Source organism: Apis mellifera, linkage group LG1 (genome assembly GCF_003254395.2).
Source record: "Apis mellifera strain DH4 linkage group LG1, Amel_HAv3.1, whole genome shotgun sequence".
Classification (NCBI taxonomy): Eukaryota; Metazoa; Arthropoda; class Insecta; order Hymenoptera; family Apidae; genus Apis; species Apis mellifera.
In genome coordinates this window covers 25,528,220-25,546,719 of record NC_037638.1, presented here as the reverse complement: position 1 = coordinate 25,546,719, position 18,500 = coordinate 25,528,220, and the positions used below count along the sequence as shown (strand labels likewise).

The following is an 18,500-nucleotide window of genomic DNA, read 5'->3' as shown; positions in this document are numbered from 1 at the left end:
TCTCCTCTTCCTTCTTCTCGTCCTCCTTCGTGCCACCTCGCGGATTATTACGCTTTCCTTTCATTCAGATTTTTCGACAACTCCCCTCCCTCGCGAAATTCTTCCTTCGACAGAAATATCGAAGAGGAAAAGGGAGAGAAAGGGTTTTATCATCTAACGAAAGCGGATCGATTACGATCGAAAGATTCTTCTTCTCGATCGATCGATTATCTCTGATGTCTGTGAAGGAGAAAGGGAGAAGGCGTCATTCGCGGTGAATATCGTCCGGGAAATCCGTCCTCCGTAGGATTTAATTGGCGATTCCTCTCCTCCCCCCTCCCCTCCCCTGCGTATCGCGGTGCATTCTGCGCGAGTGGCGCGCGTTGAGTTTCTCTTCCAGCGAGCACGTAACCCTCGCTAATGATGCAATCGGCCCATCAGATAGCCCTCGACCGGCTGCTCCTTATTTCCTCGCTGCTTGTATATATATATATACTTTATATATATATATATATATATATATATATATATATATATATATATATATATATACTCACCTGATCATCTGGTGCTTGTCCGGGGAGCGCGTGGGTTGCTCGTGTAACGGGTGCTCCCCTTTAATTAGATATCGCCTTTTTCTCGCAATCGGCGGGTTCTCGACGGGTTATTGTCTTCTTCGTTTCGCGTAGAATGTAATGGTACGTTTAGGTTCGTAGGATGATTGTATTGCGATAGAATATCGTCGTGTCCTCGATTCGTTGGTTTCTTTTTGTCCATTAGAAAAAGAAAAAGTGGAATCGAATCTGTTTCTGGAAGGGAAAAATTGTTAATTAATATTCGATCGATTGGTAAAATTTGTACGAGAGAGAAGACAATCTCTCTTTTTTTTAATGACAAGTTTCGTCAACTTCAGAACTTAAAGTGAATTGTGAATTTATTAATATTTGTATTGTTAAGATTGATACTTTTTTTCATAGATAATATCTCGTTCAAAAGGATGTCTTTGTCTGAAAATTTTTTCGTTAGCAATAATACCAGTAGCATTAATATCCGATGAAACGCTCTTTGAAAAATCATATAAATCATATAACATTTTTATGAATCATGAATCCGTTTTGATATCGACTTCTTTTATTTTTAGAATCGAATGAAAATGAAAGTTTATACGTATTTAAAAATTTGATTCCAAAAAAAAATGTTTAAAAATATGAATCTGCGAGACGTGGAGGAAAATATAATAGAAACTTTTAAATGATAAGCTTAAAGGAGGATCTTTATACGATCGAATAAGAAAAAGTTTGTAACGTGATAAAATCACGATTAATCGCGTTATAAATTTGTCCGCTTCGACTTTATCTAATTGCGACATTATATTACCTCGCCTTCAAACGGCGTGCCACGAAACACGCGCCGATTCATTCAACTCCATCCTCACGACCTTTTGACTCGTTCCATTTATCTCCCGATAAAATCTCCAGCGTTGTTATCCCGATTGAATTGACAGTATGCGCGATTACGCAACCGCGTTCGTTTTGAAACACCCGTTAGAGTGACTCGACACCTGGCCGTGCAACGTGATTCAGGATTCCTGGGTTAAGAGAGGCAAGAGACGCACAAACGTCGGATGGTATATAACGTTGATCCGTCGTCGGCCTGTTGCGATTTCATTCATGAATTCTCGCGGAAAAAGTCGTGGCAAAACGAGAAAGAAGGATGGAAAGGAAAAGAAAGAGAGGAGAATGTAGGATTTTATTCGATTTGTTATACCCTCGTTGCGCTGCTCTATTATCGGGTTAATTACGAGACGGCATAAAGCATACGCGAGAAATTACACGAGCCATATGTAATTTCGTTGCCAATGCGAAAACGCGAGTTTTCTTCGTTCGACTTGCGTATTTCTAAGATGAAATCGTGCGTGAAATTGAAAGGCTCGATCCCTTTGTTTGTACTCGCGAGTGACGTGGATTAAATTGCTTCGATCGAAGATTCGATTGGGGAGTATCGAGAGCTGGTACGAAAATATCATAAGCATAAGGATAATCTCGTATAATAAACGTTTTAGATTCGCGGAATTCTGGCAATTTTTCATCTCGTATCGAGTTATATTATTGGGAAGAAGGGACATCGATGATGCACGATGATTAATCGAATCTAATTATCGAGGAATTTTTGTTACGCGTGTTTGATTATTTTTCCCCTCGATAAATATGTAAATACTTATGAGTCACGAAGTCGCGGAACATGTCAACTGAGACTTCAAAAATTATTCGCTCGGCCGGGCAAAAAACGCATTATCATAACTGGTACAAATTCATTGGGTGGAACGTTTTTTTCTTTTCTTTCTTTCTTTCTTTCTTTTTCTTTTTTCTTTTCTTCTCTCTCTCTTTTTTCTTTTTTTTTTTGCGCCAACCTGCGAGAAACAAACTCGAGTTCTTTTTAAATTCGCGTCAGAGGGGAGAGGAGTAGATAAGCGTGGATTTAAAATTAAAATTATTCTTTTTCTTTCTTTCCATCCGTTCCTCGACGAATAAATCTTCGATAATTGAATCGATATTGGAAAAAGTATCGAATATATATATATATATATATATATATAAGGAGATTTATAATGGGAGGGAAGTCTTTGCTCAAATATTTTATATTTATTCGGAAGAGGAAGGAACGAACGATCTATTAACATCCTTCCAGTTTCCACTGTACTCTCTCGAATACGATAATTAAACGGGGAGAAAATGTTTGGTCCGAGACGAGAAACAAATGACGCGACGGATGGGATCTTACGATAATTACAGTCCCGTCCATATTAGCGTTTCGATTATAGGGAAATATTGGACGTTTAACATCCACCTCGATCTCGTACTCAACGTGTCCCTACTTCTTCAATTTGTTAATTGAAACATCGTTAGCGTATTGCTCGTTGCCAATTAAACTTCGAGTTAAATTAAAACTACGTTCACGGTGTATATTCGCTTGTAAATCGAATGCCTCGCCAATCCTTTCCAATTCTACAATCGTCTCTCGTATTTTCCAAAGATTACCGTGTCTCTCTTCTTTTTTTTTTTTACACTTTGTTTCTTGTGTCGTTGCATTCATAATTAAAGTTTAATTCGAATCAAAACTACATTCACATATTATCGATAAATTCTACGATTCTACGATCGTCTCGTATTTTGAAAAGACTTACTATTTTTTATTACAAAATTTCAACTATTCTCTATATAAAATTACTCTCATCCTCTTCTCCTTTTTTTCAAAAATACCGTCAAATCCACTATATATATATATATATATACATCTTCCTTTTTTTTTTTACATTTTGTTTCTTGTATCGTTGGATTCATAATTAAAGTTTAATTCGAATCAAAACTACATTCACATATTATTTATAAATTCTACAATCATCTCGTATTTTGAAAAGATTCACTATCTTTTCTTTTCTCTTTTATTACAAAATTCCAACTATACAAAATTACTCTCATCCTCTTCTCCTTTTCTTCAAAAAAATCCCGTCAAATCCATATACATACACCTTCCTCGAATCGGAAACAGAAAACTTTTTACCGCTCGATCGAAACTCGACCATAACTCTTAAATCGTGAATGCATCGGTAGTAAACTCGCGCCTCTCGAGGCCAAACAGTACCCTCGGCCGTGCGCAGAGCTTGTTGGAGAGATCAAAGGATTGCCATGCTCGTTCCCATCTCCTCCTCCCCCTCCTTCTCTAGGTAGCTAGCTCTCCTCCCCGGGAAAATGGACGAACACGGCCGCGGTCTCATGCGTGTAACCACGTCTAAAAGCCATTCTAGCACCTGCGGGTGGTCCACCCGCGCATACCGCCAACTTGTAGCCAATCAATTTCCGTACATCCAGCCAATTTCCATAAACTGGCCGTTGATCTCGAGTAAAGGCGATGCTCGGGGTCGTTTTTCTCTTGCCTCGGAGCGGGGCCGAGCGGTGTCGCGCGCGTGCAACACGCGCTCCCGGGCCCAGGAGAAGGGAAGAAGGAAGGCATCCGCTTCGTTCTATCTCGCGGGGCCTCGTGGCATTCCATTCATCGCGCAGTCAACGATATCCCTTCGTTTCTCTCTTCGGGGATTAATCCATGGAATCGATGTAATCTCGAGGATTATTTGAACGATGGTTCAAGGTGGTTTGACACGAGAATTGTCAGATCGACTCGATGGGGGTGGAATCGCCAAGACGTGTATAAATGAAGAAGGATACATTGTTTTTACTTTATGTTTTACGTTACTTTTTAAGTTAGGCTAGTAATTTATGTTTCTTGATTGGTAGTGATTTGATAAAAATTGAGGAGGAGGATTTGTGTCTCGTTTGATCAGTACGAATTTTGAACGAACGATTCTATGTTCGTATTTTTAAAAGGGTATAAATAGTTGTAAGTAAAGTAGTTTCTTTTTCTGTCGTGAATTTCTATCTTGAAATTTGTAGCAAAAAGAAATATATCGTTTATATTATTATTAGGTTTTGTGATGTGATTTAAAATTACGAGATGTGTAATGCAAGAATACAGCAACATAAATTAACAAAAAGAACTATGTAATAAAAATAAGAGAAACTGAAATTAATTAACAATTATCGACTCGATGATTACATAAGAAATTTTTATGTCGTATTAATCACGCGCTTGATATAAACGTTTTCTAAACGTTGTTTCACAATATGTGCAATTAAAAGTTTCTAATTTCAGAAAAGTAAAATCTCTTTCTCTTTCTTAGATTTTTTTGCAATTTTACTCTAGTCTTTAAATATTGCCATTTTTTTTTTCTTCCTCCTTTTAAATAGAAAACGAAATATTCCTTTATTATTCGTCAAATATTTGTTTTTTACTCGCATTTTCAGAAAAAAAGAACTTGGTCCTGAACAACCCAGCAGCACGAAAAGCAGATCAGAAAAATTCTGAATGTGATATAATCTACGCAAATGATCGAAGAAATTACCTATTTTTTTTTTTTTTTAAGATATTTTTGAAAGTAAGAACGTTCGTAGGACGATTCAGTTGTCCTACCCTGGCCAAAGAGGCCACTTTTTTTAAAATTTTATTAGTCGCATTTGTTTATTACCCCCGGTGAAGCGACGGGGTATAGTTTGAAAGAGGGAGAGGGGAAGGGAGGGAGGAAGGGAGAGAGAGAGAGAAGAAAATACACTATAAAAGACTACTTTAATATACAGATTGGTTACATATCATATTCGACTCACAATTATTAACTTCTAAGCCACCGTAAAATAGTTTCTTTCATTAGAAATGTTTATAGTCCCACGTAAAAACTTCATTAACATCCAATCGCCTTTTTTTCCCCTTTGTCTTCGTAACTCGCCTCGACCGATATCTCATTACGAATTCATTACCGATTCGACACACTGTGAGAAAAAAAGAAACGGGGAAAGAAAAAAAAAAAAAAAGAAAAAAAAGAAGAAGAGAAAGGAAAAAGGAAAAGAAACGCGTATGAAATTTCTTCTTCTTCTTCTTCTTCTTCTTCGTGCAACGGGCAAAACGGTTACGATCTTTCGGTCGATCGTCGATCTTTCCAGAGGCCGCTAAACAAGTCGTCGTCGTCGTCGTCGTCGTCGTCGTCGTCATCGTAGTTTTACGATCGAGAGCAATTGACACCGGTTGAATTATTAACTCGAACAGCGTGCACAGTCCAACTATTACGTTATCAAAGTTATCTCTCATTAACCACACCAGTTAGGGAGCGATCCAAGTAAATGGATCAAGAAGATCGTTCGTGATCTTTGATTCAGGATATCGATCCGCGGGATAATTCGATTTGTTATCGCGATACGCGAACCGGTAATGGACAAACAAATATCTGGTGGATGTCGCACGGATAAAGTAATGAACTAATTTAAATAAGCTTGCTGCTTACTTGCCAATTTAGATTCGCAAGGGATCATAGATTCTGATACGGATTTCGCAGATCGTATTTGAATTTTTTTTCTTTTTGGTTCGAATCAAATGTTTCTAGCGAAATAATATCATTTTGAAGGGAGGATATTTTATTATTTCTATATCGTCGTATACGAATCGAGAAAGTTTTTTGAAAGATTATCGATCTTTTTAATATATATTAATTATTATATATATGTATTTTGTTGCTTTTACAGATATGAAATTATCGAATGAATAGATTTAGTATCACGTTTATCATTGTAAAATATAAAATTAAAATTTTCGAACGATAAATTTACATTGAATTTTATTTTTATTGTATTTGATTAAAAAAGAAAAAAACAAATTTGTATAGAAACGACGAACTTTTATCTGGATCAAATTTTTTTTTTAATAAAATTTTCTGAAAAAAAAATATATATATATATTTAAAAATAAGTAAGAGTGAATAGAGGATGTTGTTCAAATTATAATAAAGAAATGTACAAAGGTAAAATTCGATAATAATATCTATAAATTTTATGCAACTTCCGTATTTCTTTCCTTTAATTGCATTCTTATTGTGCTCACCTCGGAAATAATTTCTTTAAACGACATCATCGAGATAAATATTCGATGGTTTTGTCGAACATCGACAATCTGATTTCGTATATCGATAATAGATGGAAAAAGACGCGATATAAATCACGGATGAATTAGACAATCTTCTCATTGCGAATATTTATTCGTAAATACATTTTTTTCCAAAAAATTAATTCATTGATTCTGATGATGAAAAATTTCGGAATAAAATTATCGGCGAATATTTTAAAATTATAAAATTGAAGAGGAAAATTATATGAAAATTATAAATCCGTCCCACACAGTCGACATATTGTCGATTATAGAATACAAGTTGGTAGATGGTGACTTTTAATCAAAAAGCAGAAATCGTAACTTTACAACTCGTTTTTCCTTTCCAGCAGAAACGACAGTTAATCTGTCGAAAAAGCTGTGCAATAAGGCACGCGCAGCAATAAAGCCATAAAACACCATAAGCTTTAGCTTCCACTTAAATATGAAAATGACTGCGTACTGTCCGAAATGCATATTCTAATCCCTCATAACGGAAACCGTGACCCACAGACTCTACCATTTTACGACTGTATTGTCTACGTTACTCGCCAGCGAGTAATAAACAATTTTGTTCATTCCTGAATTTTTACGATCGTTGCCTCTCCACCTTGCTTGCTCGCTCGCTCGCTTGCTTGCTTACTTACGTCGTGACGTATTTTTCAAATATTGAAATTGCTGAATTTTTAAAATTCAGCCAACGACGTTGATGAACGTATTTTTCAAATGTTGAAATTGCTGAATTTTTAAAATTCAGCCAACGACGTGTGAACGTATCGAAGACGAAATTAAACGCGATTACGTTGCAAAAGAAAAAAATAATAATATTAATAATAATATTATAAAATAATATTATAAAATATTAATATTATATAATAAAATATTAAAATATATAATATTATAAAATATCGTAACTAATATTATAAAATATTAGTTATGATATTATTCGTATATTATTCATTATTCAAGGAAAAATCTTTCTACGTAGAGTAGATCCGTTATAATCCGTTTCGAATTTCCGATTGGAAACAATCGATTTCGTTGACATATTGGATCGAGTTGAACTCGAGACCAGCAACGACGAATTCGTTTCCCATCGTCGTGAAAGGGTTTATACTTTCCTTGGGCGTGGAATGCACGTGCACAAGGTGGGGGGGAGCACGACTCGAGTTGCAGGTTTGTAAATTCTCGCCTCGAGCGAGCCAGGTACACGAGCCGTGTCGAGAGGTCGAATCGTCAATGTCAGGTAGAGCACGATTCCTCCACTTTCGAAGAATGGAAACCGATATTCGTTCGATGGAAACTTCATAAATCATTTGAAATTTGTCTTTTCATTCAATTTCTCCGAACGATCAACAAGACAAAAGTTCTTCCGATTATATCGGAAGAGAAATTAGAATCGAAATTTTCCAACTTCCTTCTCTTTCAATCGCTATTTAATATCTTACGCTCGCTAAATTGAGATCGTATCTCGCCTCCTTAGATGTTTGTCGATAGGAACCGGTCGACACAATAGGCGAGAAAGTGGGGAAAAAATACGAAGATCGGAAATTCGCGAGTTCGTCTATAATTTGCCCAATCTGGAAGGTTTATCGATCGTTCCATTGTCCGCCGTTTCACCCGCCACTTTGACAGGATTCTCATTATATCGTTTTCACCGGGGTTGGCAGAATTTCGAAAGAGGCAGGCTTGCTTGACCATATCCGCGTCTCGTACCAACTGCTTTCCAACCCGACGATTTATAAGCCGACTTATGCGCCGACGATTTATGCTCCCATGTATTTCATTCCACTCCTCTCGTCTCGTCCCTTTCCTCGTCGTCCTTTCGATCGAGCTCTCGATCCCGTTCCGGTAATTTCCCCTCAGATATCCCTCGATGCATTGTTTTTAGAACGTAAAGCTCGATAATGGGATCGATGTCTCGCGGCGCAATTCCTATCTAAACGTATCTCGCCCATCCCTTTTTAACCAAGATTTTACCCAATTTGAGGGAACGTTGTTGAACCGATGGACGTTACAATTATATTTCGTTCACTCGAGAAAATTCAGAATTTTATCGATATCTTATAAACGCAATGCTCGAAACGATGGTGGATCACGATTTTCGCATTTCGTTCGGCTCAAAATTTTTCTCGACAATTAGTCACCGAAGCTTCCAAGTTACTCTACTGCTTGGCCGGTTTTTCGAAACTGTTTTCGCAATTTAACTGTTGCGGAAACCAGATTCGAAAACGAGAAGCAACGGGAGCAGAGGGGTCGAATTTGTAACGCGAGACCGTGCGATTTAGCTGGATTTATCGGCTCGCGGTGTAATAATACGATCAGCGACACCCACGCGTCCCAGTCGATGGTTAATTTACGGGGTGGTAACGCGGTACGCGGTTACCAGAAAATAATCCTGCCCACGCGGCGATGGCCGAGGGTGGCATTGGAATCTGGTTTCTTTTTCGTATTAATCACCACCACTCGTGTATAATAACTTTTCAAATCCGGATCCAATTTTCTTTCTCCCCTTCTTTTCTTTCCTTTCCTCTCTCCTTCCGCGTATTTTCGACACAACTTTGTAACCCAGTTTTTGTAACCTGGAACAGGAAACAAGGTTTTCATTCTTCTTCGACAGAGATAAAATAAACCGCGGAGAATTTCCAAATCTCTTCTCCTCGTTTAAATATTTACTTTGAGACGAGCCGATATACTTTTCGTGAGATCATCGGATGATTCATACTTGCATAGTAACCGTAATGTGCTAGCTTCTCTTTAAATAGAAATTAGTTTTCTATATACGTGAGTTTGTGGTCGGAATTGGGTATCGATCGAAAAAAATAACTAGTTAAAAATTTCGAATAAAGTTAACTTTGAGCGATTATTTTTATTAAGATTTTATTAAGATTAGGAATAACATATTTATTCGTTCATTTGATTGCTACAATTATTATCACGCTTTGGAACGATAAATTATCAAAATATTCGTAATTTCTACTATTATTAAACTATTAAATTTTCCTCGTGGTTTATAGAACGATATTTTTGTGATATTTTCGTACGGGTAAATGGAAATGTACTGTTATAATACTTATTTGTTGTGAACAATAAAGGTGTAAAGAACGAAACATTAAATTTAAGGATAGGTTTGACCTTATTTTGGTATTTGGAAGAAAATGTCCTTCTAATGTCCTTTTCATATTTTTCTACCTGCTATTTTAATATGGACAGTAACTTCGAACGAGACATGTCATGAACCAACTTTTACCTAGATTCTTAGAAAATATTTATTCACTTGCTTTTGTACAATAAAAGGTATGGTCGCACGTTGAAATAATATATTTCAAGAAGCTACTTACTTCATGTCGGATTTTTCCCGTAATTAACTTAAATAATCCTACCTGTTCATTGTGCTTGCTTAAAACGGTACCAGGATTATATTTAGATGATTTATGAATTAGATGTTATGAAGTAGAAATTTACTTTATTGAAATTTTACTTTAAAATATATTTTATTATTCCAAACATTTCCTTTTGAATAATAATATTGAAAATTGAATATTGAATAATAATATTGAATTCCACGTGTTAAAATATTTTGAGAATATTTTCAAATAATATAATCTTTATATATTTCAATCCATCTTCTTCCAGTATTTAAATTGCATTTGAATCCTTCAGTTTTTTTCATTTCTTCCAAATATTTTATTTAAACAATATTCAAAATATTATAAAAACACTTTTAAATAAAAATCTATTGGAATTCCCTCTTAATATTTCTTAACTTGCATTTGAATCTTGCAATTTGTTGTTCATTTTTCCAAATATTTCATTTAAACAATATTCGAAATGCCATAAAAATATTTTTAAATAAAAATCTATATAAATTTCTATCCAATTTCTATCTTCTCTTAATATTTCCTAAATTATATTTGAATTTTTTAATTTCTTATTCATTTTTTATTTTATAAAAAAAAATATATTATTTAAACAATACATATAAAATACCATAAAAATATTTTTAAATAAAAACCTATGCAAATTTCAATCCATCTTGTCTCAATATTTTTTAAATTGCATTTGAATCTTACAATTTGTTGTTCATTTTTCCAAATATTTTATTTAAACAATTAATTTTTAAATAATTTTAATTTTTTAAATTTGAATCTTTTAATTTTGTTGTTCATTTTTCCAAATATTTCATTTAAACAATATTCAAAATGCCATAAAAATATTTTTAAATAAAAACTTATGCAAATTTCAATCCATCTTGTCTCAATATTTCCTAAATTGCATTTGAATCTTACAATTTGTTGTTCATTTTTCCAAATATTTTATTTAAACAATATTCAAAATGCCATAAAAATCTTTGCAAATTTATGCAAATCCAACTCCCCTTACCGGATTGATCGTGAAAATTTCGTGGCAACTCTGACCATGTGCAAATTCTATTTTAAAGTAACAGATCCAAACACGCTATTCCTGTAAATCACATATTCGATCGCGATCACGTTCAAGAGCGCCATTATCATTTGATAGTTTTACACGTTGTTTACGCGATAACGGCACATCTCTTAGTATACTTATAAATCTTGGTTCCTGTCGTGGAAACGGCGTACATTCGCTGAAAAGTCCCTGGAATGAGTCATTATGGTGGCAGAATTTTCAGTTTTCAGGCTGACGACAAGAAGCAATTTTACGACCTTGTTTTTCACATCTTTTACGATCGATGTATCGTAAAATTTCAGGTAGATGTACATGTGTCCTTGAAATAATTATATACAAATATAGATCGATATAGATATAGGACAATTTTATTCGAGAAATTTCACTCTACGAATCGTAAAAAGAATATTCTAAGTTAGAGAAGACTTTGAACGGTATTTAAAATTTTCGAGAAACACGATCAATCGCAGAAGTCTTTTTAAATTCATTTAATAAGTTGTGTTATCGGAAACGAAGCATAATTTTTTTTATTGTGGAATATCACTGTCCTGAAATTTTTCTAAAATATACTCCTTCGTATAAGTACAAGACAACATAATTTTAAGTTGTAAAATATTCAAATTTTAATACGCTGTAGTAAAAAATATTTTTCACGATGACAATGAAACATGAAAAAATTGATTTCACGGTCCATATATATTCAAATTTTCATTAAAATTATATACAATGGAGGTGAATTTCCTTGGGAAAAGATTTGCAAAGGTTTGCAAAGACTTTTATTGCTTACTTACCGATCTCTCTGAGGTATTGAAAAGCAAAGTTATAGGTTAAAAGTACAGGTTTTAGGAAATACCGATAACTAAGAATACAATGCAAGCAACTGTTCGAGATAATAATATCTTATTACCGAAAAAAAAAAAAAAATCATATTTCGATCTACCTTTCAACCGAGAATCGATGATGTTGAATTTTCCCCACAAGCTACTCATCGATCGTCGATCGATCGAAAATTTTTCTTTTAATTAACCGTTTTCGTGCACGAGACGAATGATGTAATTAAAGAAAGAACAATCAGGAATCAATATTATCGGGGGAATATCAGCTTCCCTTCCGGCAGCTCTACAGGCCTGCCGACTTGCAATGATTTACTCCGATCGATAATCTGATATGCAAATTATATTGGTAGAGATCGGTTACCTGTTAACTTTAAGCGGCCTCCACACAGCGTGGATACGCCATTTCAAAATATCGGTTTAATCCGTGAATGAGTCATACCAAGTACGATTCGCACGATGGAAAATTGTTCTTTCGAACTTTCTCAAACCTTTTCGAAAATGCGCGGACCGCTCGAGAGATCGTTTCAAATTTTCGCTTCTTACGATTTTAAACGAAATATGAATTATGAATGTTACAGGAGCGAAAGGTCGATATAAACGAAATTTCATAGCGAGAATCTCTTTTATGACCGAGCAGAGAAAGTCTCTCTCAATATTCTCTAAGAGAATATTAAATAAATTTTTTATACGTTTTTATAAATTTCTTCTGTGACAACACCAACGATAATTAACGTAATATTGTCGAGGTTCTTTGCATCGATACGTATTTATTTTTTAGAATTTCATCCTTCGAAAATTACTCCAAATCCTCGCGAAATAAAAAAAAGGAAAATGTTGCAAATATAATAGAAGCTTCAACGGTTTCGATCTTGACGCGATACCGATTTATCCCTGATTATCATCTTCGATCCATTGCCCATAAATCATTCCTCGCCAAGTTCCTCGATCGAGCCGCGCAAATCACCCCACGTGGCCTTGGAACGAAAGGAAAGACACAAGAAGCGCATTGAACGAAGAGGAGGGCTCGCGCTCCGCCATCCGACCGTTTGCCGATCCGCGCCTCTTTGTAATTGCGCCTTGCTCCTTCATGCGATATCATCGTCCAGCGATTCAATCCACCCACTCGCGAAACTCGGTGGTGTTGATGACGCGAGGTCTCGCTCGATCTGCCCGACCTCGGGACGATCGTATTTTAACGATCGGGAGACCCGAGCTACGTGGGTAGCTGATCTCCATCAAATCAATAATTATCGATACGTGGCAATAATTGTACATCACTGATTAATACCTGGGCATACCGTTCCGCCGCGGTAATAACATTCCGCTTACAAATCGACCGTTCATCGAATGAATTTTTATCCGTTGCTTCTCAGTGATTCTCAAATCGTTTCATCTCGCTTTCTTTCGATCGATCCAATCACAACTGATCGAGATCAAAGTGCGATTGATCGAAGAATATTCGTTATATTATTGTTAGAAAAAAGAAAAGGAAATTGGGAAGAATTGAAATTTTTCTGTTCCCTCGCTTTCTTTCTTTCGATCGATCCACTGATCAAGATCAAAGTGCGATTGATCGAAGATATTCGTCGTTATATTATTGTTAGAAAAAAGGAAATTGGGAAAAATTTTTCTATTTGTGGTATACATATATGGTGGACTTTAGGGACACCGTGTATATTGGACGATTTTATACGATCACGATGGTGAAATTCGGCCGCGTCATTCTTGGAGAATATCCTCGTTAATCATTGCCGCGTTAGGGCTTGTTGATAAAACACATGATCGGTGGAAGAGGGAAGAAGGGTTGATTGCCGGGTCTTTTTTTCCCTCCACCCCTTCTTTTTTTCACCGGCCGATCGTTCCAGCGCTGCTTGGCGCAAATCTGTCAACACCGTAATAGGATGCGCCATTTAAAATATCGTCAGATATATGGGCATAATATGCAGATACGCGCGTAAAACGTGAACCTCGTTTAATTCTTCCCTTCTTCTTTTTTTCCCTCTCTCTTCCATTTATTTTCCATCATTTCTTGTTTCCTTTAACCATTTTTTTGGAATTAAGAACGTATAATCGAACTTCAACACCGATTCTCTTCGAACAATCTTTACCCTTCTATTACTTTTAATCGAGAAATATCTTTGAAAGTGCAAAGTTTTCTTTACACTCTCAACTTACGATTTTTAGGGGATGAAGCCAAATTTCAATATCGATTTTATACTCTTTAAATCGAATTTTGGAAAAAATTCGTAAAATATAAGTTTACTCCCCGCTTGATTACGATGCATCGAGCAACAGGAACTCTTCGAATCTGTGGATAATAGAATAGAATAGAGAAATGGCCGCGAATCGCGTTCCACGATAAGAAGATCGGGCATAATGCCGTTCTGTATGTATGTTTTATGTATGAGAACAAGATTACTCGGCCACCACCCACTTGCTCTAGGGTCCACTATACTCACGACCTATTTCTGCTCCAACTTGGCGAGATACCGCACGTTGCCTCGATAAAAGACAATACTTGCGCCGATTCGATCCAAATGATTCAGATTTAAGGGCGAAAAAAACGAGTCGAGGAATTAGGAGAACAAAAAATGCCTCGTCTTGCGGTTGATATCAATTAATGAAAGTCGAATTCAAAATGAATGATATTTTGCAAAATGTGTGGATATACTTCGAAGCGAGATACGAATAAAAATGTAATTGAATAGAAAAAAAATAAATAAATTAATATTTTTTACTCTTGATGTTTGAGAAAATTTAAGGGTGGAAAATACAGGGTGGAACGATAATTCTATATTGAATATCATTTTCAAAGATATCGATAATATAATAAATCGTACGGTGTGGAAGAAGTTAATAATTTTTTTGCGTACAGAGAAATCTATTTTTTTATCGCAGCGTATTTTCAAGATCGTTTTAATAAATAAGAGTTTAAATAACAAAAATCTTATCTTATGATAGATGTTACGATTGCAACGTGCATCGATGCAACCGTTGAAATCATCGAAGCTAACTACTTCTTATCGTTTCCGCATAGATTAACACGTGTAGTCCTGTTTCATATCTTGCAATATATGTATATGCGCTCGATTATCGAAGCATATTATTGAATCAAACGTGATTATCGAGCGATTCATATTTTCAGACGCGATTGTTAGAAAAAAAAAAAGAAAAAATTTATTCCATTTTCGATATATTTTTTTTCGGATTAAATTTTTCAACCACTTTCGTGCATTCTATGCAACATTATAATTAATTAATTGTTGCACTCAATATTTTATTAATATTTGTATTTGTATTTATAAAATATGTATTTTTGCAAACACGTTTCCAATATTGCTTTATAATTTCCAATATAAATTAGCACGTGAAAATTTACAATGTACAGGATGAAAAGACTTCCGGAAGAAGATATTTAACCAATCAGCTCAAAATTCATACAAATGGCCAATAGTTTGTTGGGTTTCCCTTTCCCTGAAAACGGAATACCCAATCGGAAGTCATTTTTCGGGTTCGTCAGGTATAATGAGATACCCCTACCACCGAAAATAGGGGTAGTCAAGATTAGACGGCTTTCTTAAATTTTATCATTCGAGTGCTAGTTGTCGTAGAAGAAAGTGCAAAGTTATTCGCGATCATGTTACTGTACAAAACTCGAAAAATTTTTCTATCTTCATCGATCAAAATGATGGAAGAGTAAGAAGTCATGAAAGACAACATTGGTGACATCGATCTTGAGGTATTTATTAAATTTTATTGATAATATATATTGATTTAAAATTTCAGTGATTTTTTATTATTATTATATTATATGTTACGTTATATTGTTATTATTAATTATTATAATAATATTTCAAATTATCATTTGTACGTAATAGAAAATTTTTTATTTACAGCTCTTAGCAGCTTTTGACGATGTCCCAATGTTGTCACAATTAGAGAACATGATCTTAGATCCGAGTTATTTTGACTTCGATCTCTTTGATTGTATCTCTAATGCGACACTTGGGACAGACAGTCAACAAGATGCTAGCAGCTCTCAACAAACTTATATACGGCCACCAGAGACAGAAGAGAAAACAGAAGGGGATAACACTCCAAAGATCGAACAGACTCCAAAGGACGAACATCATTTCTTAGTACCGAAAATATTTAACTGCATGTATTGCAACAAACTGATTTACGACAAGAAAATATGGCGCAAACATCATGTGAAGCATGTGAGGCAATTACTGCGGTGTCAATGTTGTGGAAGGCGATGCTACAACGTTAGTGATCTTCGCAGGCACTACAAGTATTACCATTACTACGATCCTCGTGAAATCATCATGGATCATCGTTGAAAATTATTTCATCACAACAGATACCGATTAACAATTTTTAATTTTTAAAATTCTTGTTGAAAAAAATAGTCCTACTGAGAGTCTGCAATCACAATGATTAGTGATATTCGGTAATATAAATTTTTTTTTTTTTTTTTTTTTTTTTTAATTTTAATTATATACAATTTCTTTTCGTTGATTTAGTCGAAACAGAATTAGATTGGAGTGTATATTATTTGTATTATATTGAAAAATTTGACATATCTGAAAAGATTATTCTCAGGATTGTATTATGTATGATATTATCAATAGTTTTATAAGAACCTATAGATAACCTATTTAAAGATATTTAAAGATATTCATTATTGTGTATATATAAAGCATGTATTATAGAAAGATTTGTAATTGTTCAGGAAAAAAATTCTTGTTGAAAAAAATAGTCCTACTGAGAGTCTGCAATCACAATGATTAGTGATATTCGGTAATATAAATTTTTTTTTTTTCTTTTTTTCTTTTTTTCTTTTTTTTTTTTTTTTTTTTATAATTTTAATTATATACAATTTCTTTTCGTTGATTTAGTCGAAACAGAATTAGATTGGAGTGTATATTATTTATATTATATTGAAAAATTTGACATATCTGAAAAGATTATTCTCAGGATTGTATTATGATATTATCAATAGTTTTATAAGAACCTATAGATATTTAAAAATATTTAAAGATATTAATTATTGTATATATATATATAAAACATGTATTATAGAAGGTTTATAATTGTTCAGGAAATTTTTTATAATTTTTTAAATAGAACAAAAATTCAATGAAGACTGTTATAGAAGACTTTAGGATATAATGAAAAAATTGTATGATGAAGATTCCTTTTGAAATATTAATAATTTTTTACATTTGAGTTTGTTACATTTTAAAATTATAATTTGAAATTCATTACAATTTGTCAATTATTGATTGTAACATATGAATTGTATTGTATATTAATTATAAATTGTATAGATATTACATTGTATATTAATTATAAATTGTATAGATATTACATTGTATATTAATTATAAATTGTATAGATATTACATTGTATATTAATTATAAATTGTATAGATATTACATTGTATATTAATTATAAATTGTATAGATATTACATTGTATATTAATTATAAATTGTATAGATATTACATTGTATATTAATTATAAATTGTATAGATATTATATTGTATATTATTGTACATTATTATAAATTATTGATTATAGATTATAGATTATAGATTATAGATTATAAATTATAGATTATAGATTATAGATTATAGATTATAGATTATAGATTGTATATTATTGTATATTTATGTATACTATTGTACGTATACTGTATTCTACATTATGTTGTATTTTTAAATTTTATTTTGTTTTTATATTTAATGTATTTAATTTTTTATAAATTATGTTTTTATATTTAATTATACATATAATTTTAAAATTGTAAAATATTATAGTATTTTGGAAGATATTTTATAAGAAATTTTGTGATATGTAATAAAAAAGAAATTTTGTGATAAATAAGGAACTTTGTAATATGTAATAAATAAGGAACTTTGTGATATAATAATATAATAATATTTATCAAACGAATCGAGTAATATTTCTTTTTCTATGTACATATATAAATATGAATAAACTCGTATATATTATTGACACTTTTATAGTTAAATTTTCTCAATTGAATAAAATATTCTTATTAATTAAAACCTAAAAAATTGTGTTATTATTAAAAACCTTTACAGATAAATATTGATGATGCAACATTCTCGTGAATCACGTTGAGTCATCTGGGACGAAAAGTAAATGTATAAAAACAATAGAACGACTGATAGAATTCAAGACTGAGATATTTCTTTTAAAGAGAACACTGATAAATACTGAATGTCAAAATTAAAACAATTTTTTTTCTCAGTAGATATTATTATTTTTAATACGGGAAATTATACGTATTTTATTCTCCCTGAAATTTTTTAATATTTAAACAAATTCTGAAAGAATTAAAGAAATATCTCGAATTTTTCCTAACGAAACTTTATAATTAATTTTTTATAAAAAGTTCGTACGAAGAAAGTAAAAAAATATATACCGTTCACTTTTTACAAACTAAAAATGTTTTATTTATAAAATTATATATTAAATTATATTGATGCATCAAGTGATATATTTATATTTATTATTCTTGAATGACTTGCTGAAATATTTCAAGGTCACTTTCAGATCTTCACTTTCTAGTTGAAATATAATTTGAAATATATAATAACTAATAATTTAAATAATATTTACTAATAACTAATATAATTTAAAATACTAAATACTAATAAATACTAATAAGTAATGTAACACAAAATTCGTAAAGAAGAATTCA

General features: G+C 33.0%; 2 protein-coding genes across 2 annotated transcripts in view; both read left to right on the top strand.

Moving 5' to 3' along the window:
* The window catches only part of LOC410775 (laminin subunit alpha-1), a 116,098-nt gene that overhangs the window by 35,320 nt on the left and 62,278 nt on the right, over window positions 1-18,500 (top strand). The window lies entirely within an intron of this gene.
* LOC100578543 lies at window positions 11,443-16,244 on the top strand. The gene is made up of 2 exons (XM_003251723.4): window positions 11,443-15,504; window positions 15,662-16,244. Exons 1-2 carry the CDS (start codon window positions 15,472-15,474, stop codon window positions 16,106-16,108), a joined length of 480 nt encoding a protein of 159 aa, XP_003251771.1. The 5' UTR covers window positions 11,443-15,471; the 3' UTR covers window positions 16,109-16,244.